Genomic DNA, 8,342 nt, shown 5'->3' with positions numbered 1-8,342 from the left:
AACGACAACATCTTCATCCTCATCATAATGTTGTTCTTGGGTATCTGGCACGAACTCTTCTTCGGAGTCATCTTGTATGTCTCTCGGTGATTGTGAGCTTGGGGTTTGAAAAACAAACAGGTCAAAAGAATTTTGGGCGTCTAGGGGGTATTCATAAACACCGGGTCGAACCATCGTCGGACCGTGTAGCATCCAGTTTTGGTGGGGTTGGCTATCATAACCGAAATTTGGATGCATGGGTTGGTTAAAAAAATGGAGGTTCGGTTTGATGAGCAAAGCCAAGTTGGGGATGAAACAGCACACTAGAACCACCCGAACCACCACGTTTATCTTGAGCCCTCGCCTTCGAACCGGACCCTACATGTTTTTTTCTTGCCTTCACCTTTGTTTGAGCCTTCCATTTCTTTGAAAAATTTGAAAAATTGAGTGAGAATGGTAGTGAATATGGAGGTTGGGTTTGTTTGGTGAAAATGGAAATGGATTTGTTTTAATTTATAAAGTTAAAAATTATTTTTTTTTATGTTGTAATGGCTATATATTTTTTTTTTTTTTGAACGGCCAACAAACTCAATCCCGAGCACTCTCGGGGCACCCACTGGACAAACGGAGTACTCCGAGAGTAACCCGAGTCCACCACCAATTCCGAGGAAAACCCGGTAACCCACCCGCTCGTAGGCACGACGGTGAAATTACCGGTAAAACCCGTTTGGCTCAAGGATCCAACCCAGGTTTCCCTGGGTCTCCTATCATTGCCCACTAATGCCTCACTCTGCACCAAGTGGGAGTCGAACCTGCATCTCACAAGAGAAATGCAAGCCCTCCACCACTTGATCTAGAGATCATTGGCTATAACGGCTATATTTAATTTATAAAGTTAAAAATTATTTTTTTTATGTTGTAACGGCTATATAGCCGTTGGCTTTGCACAAACACCGATCGGCAATGAAACACCGATCATCAATGAAATCGCGCGATAAAGGAGGTAGGCGGCGGTATTTCCAAGCGGCAAACTCGGTTTGCTGATCCCTTTTGCCGCCCACTCCGTATGCCCTTACTACATTTCTTGATATCACAAACCTACAAGCTACAAGCTGTTTGGTAACCATCTATTTGTTTTAATTTAAAATTCGAACACAAGGCTTCTTTGAGTTGTCACTTTTCACACTTTATTGGGCGAGGGCAAACGCAATGCCACATGCAAACAACCTTTTTATCCGGTACAAAGAGTGATCTATGAAAAAGACTAATTTTAGTATTCATTATTTTGCCACCATATAATATAATTCAATTAGAAAATGAATCTTTAAAGATTTACAAACGCTTTGAAGTCTTCTATCTCACTAATCCCTCACATGCGTAACGCTTCACACGCTTCGAGGCTTCAGTGGCCAACTTCCCATCCTCGCGTTACCGATTTCCTTGATCTTCCAACACCGGACAAATAACATAAAACATGATTTTATAATTATTACATATAACATGATTTTATAATTATTACATATATAATTGGTTGACCACTTAGCTACAATCACTTTGACTTTTTTGAATCTTACTTTTCTCGGATTTTAACATTGACGCTTACACCCCCTTCAACTTTTTAAAAACTTTGTAAAATGTCATTTGACCCCCTCAAGTTTTACATGCTTATTTTTATGCATCCGTCGATATTAATTCAAATTAGTTTACGTTTCGACATAATATTTTTTAAAGTACTTAATACTTTACGCTTCATAAGTCACGTCATATATAATACATTTTGGTACTTATTTTATAGACATTTTGAGTTACTCTACATTTTAATATTTACGTACGTGTCGGTATAAATTCAAATTTGTTTACATTTCGACGTAATAACATTTTGACAACCTCGAGTTTGACATGCTTAATTTTATGTACATGTTTGTATAAATTCAAGTTTTAACATTTTGAGTCATGCCAAATTTAACCTTTTTTATGCTTATTTTTGTGGATATTTCCGGTTGGTATACTTTTGATCGATAAGCAATTACAAAAAAAAAAAATTAGTACACTCAAATCACGTTAAAAACGAACTTGCAACTCTACACATCAATTCTAGTTTTATAAGGTCTTACGTACTGGGGCGTTTTAGCCCAGCATAGCGCCGGCATAGCGCCGGTAACACCATAACTAAGGGCGCTATGTTTCAAAAATGGGGGGAGGGCGCCAGATTTTTCGCGGCGTTATTTTTGTTTGGTTAATTCATTTGGCCAATCAAAAAATAGAAGAGTTTTTATATTAATTAATAAAACTTAAAATTATTAAATAGGTAATGATGGGTAGGGGCTTTATGACTACGGCCTCAAATTGCATAACGCCCCATAAAGCCCCTTGCTGACGTGGCACGACACGTGTCGCATAACGCCCCCAAAAGGGCGTTATGACTACACATGCCCTAAGAACATTTACTTTTAACGGACGGTTGTCATGACAGTTTCATAGATCCTTAAAGATTTTAATCATTTTATTATGCAGGTGTTATGATTGGTGAAATGTTAATTTCTTGTTTTCATCACATGTTTGCCAGTTGAAAGCTGCCTGTGACAGTTGCAAGTTGCAAGACACAGAAAACCATCATAAATCCAACCACTTACAGATTGACAAGTTGCTTAGTCAGCATCTTAAAGACACAAGATCCAACTTTCCAACAAACACAAGATCTTGGTGTAAACCTTTGGTTTGAGAAATCAAATGTTCTGGGTCCACAGCTGTTGATGCTCATGCCTTTCCCCTTTTATTATTTAAAAGTAAAAAAATTTAAAAAAAAATCTTGAAAATTTGGTCTAGTGGTAAATTGGTCTGCCCTCCCTAGTGGAGACGCATGTTCGATTCTCGCTTGTGCCATTTTAGAGGGACATCTGGGCAGTGGCGGACCCAGGATTTTATTTCAATGGGGTCCATTTTCGGGTCGGTCCTCGTTCGGGTCGAGTTAAAGTGAGGTTTGAACTAGATTTAAAAAAAAAAAATAAGAAAAATGGGCTTATCAAGGATTGAACCCATGACCTCTTGGCGGAAAAGAGGGAGATTTACCACTACACCAGCTTTCTTTTTATTTCTATGGTGTCCACCTAATTGTATTTATGAGGTCCATATACAATTTAATATACCGAATCTACTATTTTTTTTTAAAAGATTGGGGTCCGGGGACCCCGGTGGCACCAATGTGGGTCCGCCCCTGCATCTGGGTGAAGGGACGAATCAGGGCGTTAATCCCAGGTTCGAACCTCTGACAGGGGGTGAGGATTTACGGATTCCATCTGGTTCCCACGCATCGAAGGGGTGGGGGCACGGTCTCATGGCGATCAAGGAGTCGATCATGGACATAGCCCCGAGTAGGGTGGATTTAACGTGAGATTCTTTGTCGTTAAAAAATAATTCCAACCATATAAACAAAATATGTTCTTATTGGTATACTATAAATACAGTTTTATTTGTCGAGCTGAATTTAACAATACAAAAAGTATAAGACGGGTTAGTATCTAAATTGTTTGCGTTTGGTTTTATGTGTTTGTGATTGGAAGCCTGTGCCAACACTTATATAAAACAATTTTTTTAAATATTTGATTTTACAGCAGAAAAAGCAATTTATTTTACGAAAATATATAAAAATAATACAAATGGGTTCAAAATAAAGATTCATCTCCTTCTCATAATCTCATTATTCATCTTCAAAATTAAAATTCTCAAAAGTTACTCCAAATCCCTCAATCAAATATCTTTAAGAACACAAAAATAAAGCCCCGAAAAAGCGATTTCTAACTACAAGTTACTTTGTTAAGTCTCCCCCTTCAAATACGAAAACAACACCGTAATAATCCATGACTAGATTCGTGACTAAAGATATCGGCGCAAGAGTTGCAACTGTTTATTGATCAAAACCGTACATATCTAGTCCTCTCGTTCGGGCAGGCGCCCCTCCTTTCATCGAAGATAAATCAAGAACAACGCTGCAAGGTAATGTAAATTTGTTTAGAAAATTACAAGGGCATGAATGTAATTTATCAGTAAACATGTTTTTTTTTTTTTTTTTTTTTTTTAATGTTTGCAGCATGACTTTTGTAAAGAGAATCTGTGTAAGATGTTGTACATACTTTTGTTCGGCAGTCCCGCAGTTAATCAGGATCTTTTCGTCGGTTTTGGACAATGAGAGGTCCACAGGCAAATCAAACACTTTATTCGCTGTATTTGACAAAGTAACGCCTCATAAGAGTCAATTAAATTTGCATAAACGATATATAATCAAATGTGTAGCTCCGAATTTCTAAATGCATACCGATTATCGGGGCAGCGTTGATGTTTTCGCTAATACCCAAGATATTCTACAGCAAAATCGCAATAATTTATCACGTAGAATCATAATAACAGCTTTTAAATCGTATATAGCTCAAATGTATATTCACCTTAAGTTGCTCGTAACACGCTTTAATATCATCGTTCACTAAAATATGATCGAAAAGCCCCGAAGACTGTCCTTGTTCAAGTTCAGCCTTTGCGTTTCTAAGTCTTTTCTGGATCTGTTCTTCGGTTTCCGTCCCTCTGTTGACCATATCAAAGAGCATTTTTTAGTCAACTTAAAAACGAACAAATTCAATATTGTTTCTTAACTTTCGTTGACACTAGTAAACTTCCGTTTTGCTCCCTGTGGTTTGGTCACTTTAACGGTTTTGCCCCAAACCTTTAAAAATAGCCATTTTACTCCCTGATGTTTTGGTTTTGTTGCCAGTTTGCTCCCTGCGGGGAGCAAAATGGAAAAACAAACAATTTGGATGGAGTTAGAGGCGGGGAGCAAACTGGCAAAAAAACCGAAACACCAGGGAGTAAAATGACTATTTTTAAAGGTTTGGGGCAAAACCGTTAAAGTGACCAAACCACAGGGAGCAAAACGGAAGTTTACTCTTAAAGATAAAACTCAAACCTTGCACGAAGGCGCTTTTCAAGCTCCTCAAATGACGGCGGGCAGACAAAAACGAAAATAGCTTCGAGTGAACTCGCCCTCACGGACCTTGCTCCTTGAACATCAATGTCGAGAATACATCTCTACATAAAAAAAAAACACGAAAGTTTTAAAGTTGTTTTATCAATTATGTACGTCTTTGTCGATATCTACTTAAGAATATTGAACACGAGCTAAAAAATACCTTTCCAGCATCAGCAACGACATCAACAGCTTCTATGCTAGTCCCGTAAAGATTACCATGGACTGCGGCAAACTCGAGAAATTTTCCGGATGTAATATCTTCTTCCATAACGTTGTGTTTAGTGAAATGATAATGCACCCCGTTTTGCTCCTTCTCTCTTGGAGCACGAGTCGTGTGGCTAACCGAGAATCCAAACATCATGGGGAATTCTTTCATGAGCATATTAATTAGGGTACCCTTACCCACCCCGGAGGGGCCACTAATCACTATGGGCTGCTCTGCATTGCCGATAACGCCCTTGCTCCAAGCGACAACTTCGGTTTCAGATTTATTCTTTTGGTCCCGAATGAATTGTGTGTCCACCTAATATAACGTATTGAATGCTATTATTTCGAGATAAAGAAATGTGAATAGTATACGGTTCTTGATAAGTTCTGTATATTGAGAAATACCCACCTCAAGAAACCAGACGGATTCATTGGATTTGGAATTCTTTTTGATGATCAAGATTCTATCTTCGTTCAAAAGAACACATGAGAAGCCCTTGAGTGATTCCGGTTTTGTCCCTAGAATGGTCGGTATCACCCTGTAAGCGACCAAAACACGACCTTTATTGCGTGGATTCGTCAATAAAACGAAACAAAAAAATAAAAATAAAAAAGGACTCAAAACTCGTACTCACCATTCACCGGTCAACTTGTTGAAAATACGAACTCCACTTGATGTTGGCTCACCCGTCCCACCAATAACATACTAAACGCAAAAAAAAAAAAAAAAAAAAAAAAAAAAAAAAAAAAAAAAGTGAAACAAGAAGCTTTTAAGGAAAGTTAAAATGAAATAGAATTGGTTCAACATCATACAGTTTTGTGTCCAACAACAATCGCGGTGTCGAAATCGTTCAGTTTTAGATCAAACACTTTTGAAAAACTCCTTTGCACATCATCAATAAATAAAGCTGGAGCTTCCCCCTAATTTCCAAAACAACCCAAGAACATGTAAATAACTTTGAAAAAAAAATATATTCTAATTTTTTTTTTTTTTACCAAAACACTCCTAATGAAGATTTAACTCACCATTAAAACAATTTCTTCAACAGACTATAGATGCAGCCTGATGATAAAAACAAACTATCAAAATCTAAATAATTAAACAAAAATGCATATCCATTTTCAAGATCCTTCATGAAACCATAAAAAAAAAAAAAAAAAAAAAAAAAAAAAAATAGTCTTTATGTTGAAAGAGACTGCATTTATGCAGCATACAAGCATATAACAATGAACTAAACAGAAGCATACAACAATGTCAAAATTGAAACTTTCATATCTGAAACATTAATCCAAACATCAAAACCCAAAACCCAGAAATTATGTAACCCTAATTAGCAATTAACCCAACAAACACAATGAAAACAATCAAGATAAGCATTGATCAGGCTAAATTCAAGAAAATAAAGAAAGCCCACATGAAAAACTCTGTTTTCAATTTAAATCTAAAGAACAATACATGAAAAATTGAATCTTTATTTGAAAAGACCCACCCACCAAGATATTGCAGAGATTAGGGATTAAAGGAGAGATTTGAAGAGGGTTACCTGAGGTAGAGCAATATTAATAGGAAATAAAAAGATTTGAAGAGGGATAAAGGAGCAGAGGTTGAGTGAAATGTATTGAAAGAGTTGAAGATTGAAGAGGCAAGATCCTTAATTAAAGAACAGGTTTCCGCTGCGTCTTCGGGTTTTAAATCAAAGGAAAGAGGGAGAAAGAAAACATATATAATGATGTAATCATAATAATAAAAGGGGGCTACTAAACGTACCCCCACTTGTTACTTTTTATACCCCCTTTCCATAAAATCACATTTAAACTTGTCATATTTACCCCCTAAACAAGTCATATTTTTTTGAAGTATTCTTTTTTGTTACAAAACAAATTCAAAAGTGTAAAAATATATTGTAGACGTTTTTAAAAAAATGTTTATTTTTATGTTTCTTTAGAAAAACCATATTTTTTAAAAGTTTTTTAGATATGTTTTACACTCTCTCAAATAGTATTTTAATTATATTTTCTTTTATTGAACATCTTTACAAATTACTAATAATGTTTTTCATATAAAAACAATAATAAAAAAAGTTTTGAATTTTATTTTTGAAAAAAGTCTACATTATATTTTTTCCTCGTCTAGTATTTTAATTGTCTTATATTTATTATTTTTAATATTTTAAAATGTTTTTTTTTGGAATGACTTGAAGTGGGTATGTGATGCGTGGTCGAAAGTCGATGATTATTTGTAATTAAGTTTATGTTTTTACATGACTTTTGGTTTCGAATGACCTACTTTTGATTACAAAAAAAATCCACATATATTTTTGAAATCAACCAGTTTGATATATTTTTTTAAGTGAAGAAGAGAAAAATATTTGTGAATCAACCCTACCCATTTGTTTTGCTTTAGAAAAGTGTTCACTTCGATCCAAGTCTTAAACTGGTTTTAACTTGTTTATAACATATTCTTTACACTAATTAAAATTGAATTTATATAAATTGTTAATTTATAGTTTGATAAAATAATTTTAGTATCTATTGTTTATTTGTTCACTTACATAGATGGCCTATAAACGCTATTTTAAAAGAATTTTTTTTACTTTTTTGATAAATAAAAATTGTTAATTATTTTATAAACACGTCAAAAGTATTAAAAAATTTAGAATTAAGACCTTTAAAATACAAACTAGACGAGGAAAAAACATAATATAGACTTTTTTTCAAAAAGAAAGTTCAAAACCTTTTTTATAATTTTTATATGAAAAAATGTTATTATTTATTTGTAAATATGTTCAATAAAAAAACATAATCAAAATACTATTTGAGAAAGTGTCTTTAGAAACAATATATGAAAACTTTTAAAAAAATATGATTTAAATAAAAATTAAAAAATAAATATTTAAAAAAACGTCAGTAATCTTTTTTTACATTTTTGAATTTGTTTTGTAACAAAAAGAATATTTTTTAAAATGATGATTTGTATAGGGGATAAATAGTAAAAGTTTTAATGTGATTTTATAGGAAGGGGGTATAAAAAGTAACAAGAGGGGGTATATTTAGCCTACCCCTAATAAAAAAGGTTTTTTTTTTTTTTTTAGTTCAATTCAATTTTATCTATAATAATAAAAATAAAAATGCTAGAATG

General features: G+C 34.3%; 1 protein-coding gene across 1 annotated transcript; it reads right to left on the bottom strand.

Annotated features, from left to right (window-relative positions):
- Positions 1–3,640: 3,640 nt before the first annotated feature.
- Positions 3,641–6,900, bottom strand: LOC110939825 (guanylate kinase 2). The gene is made up of 11 exons (XM_022181393.2): positions 6,748–6,900; positions 6,230–6,266; positions 6,017–6,124; positions 5,839–5,909; positions 5,613–5,742; positions 5,157–5,519; positions 4,934–5,055; positions 4,419–4,554; positions 4,292–4,337; positions 4,110–4,197; positions 3,641–3,965 (listed from the first exon to the last, which is right to left on the bottom strand). Exons 2-11 carry the CDS (start codon positions 6,230–6,232, stop codon positions 3,884–3,886), a joined length of 1,149 nt encoding a protein of 382 aa, XP_022037085.1. The 5' UTR covers positions 6,233–6,266; positions 6,748–6,900; the 3' UTR covers positions 3,641–3,883.
- Between the last annotated feature and the right edge of the window lie 1,442 nt (positions 6,901–8,342).

This window comes from Helianthus annuus, chromosome 5 (genome assembly GCF_002127325.2).
Source record: "Helianthus annuus cultivar XRQ/B chromosome 5, HanXRQr2.0-SUNRISE, whole genome shotgun sequence".
Lineage (NCBI taxonomy): Eukaryota > Viridiplantae > Streptophyta > Magnoliopsida > Asterales > Asteraceae > Helianthus > Helianthus annuus.
The sequence above is the reverse complement of the archived record's forward strand: the minus strand, read 5'-3'. Positions and strand labels throughout refer to the sequence as shown.

Excerpts from the sequence above, each read along its gene's own strand:
- LOC110939825 (XM_022181393.2), bottom strand. Across the intron at positions 5,743-5,838 it reads AACAAGTTGACCGGTGAATG|GGTGATACCGACCATTCTAG; the intron begins GTGAGTACGAGT and ends GGTCGCTTACAG. Across the intron at positions 4,338-4,418 it reads CGTGTTACGAGCAACTTAAG|AATATCTTGGGTATTAGCGA; the intron begins GTGAATATACAT and ends ATTTTGCTGTAG.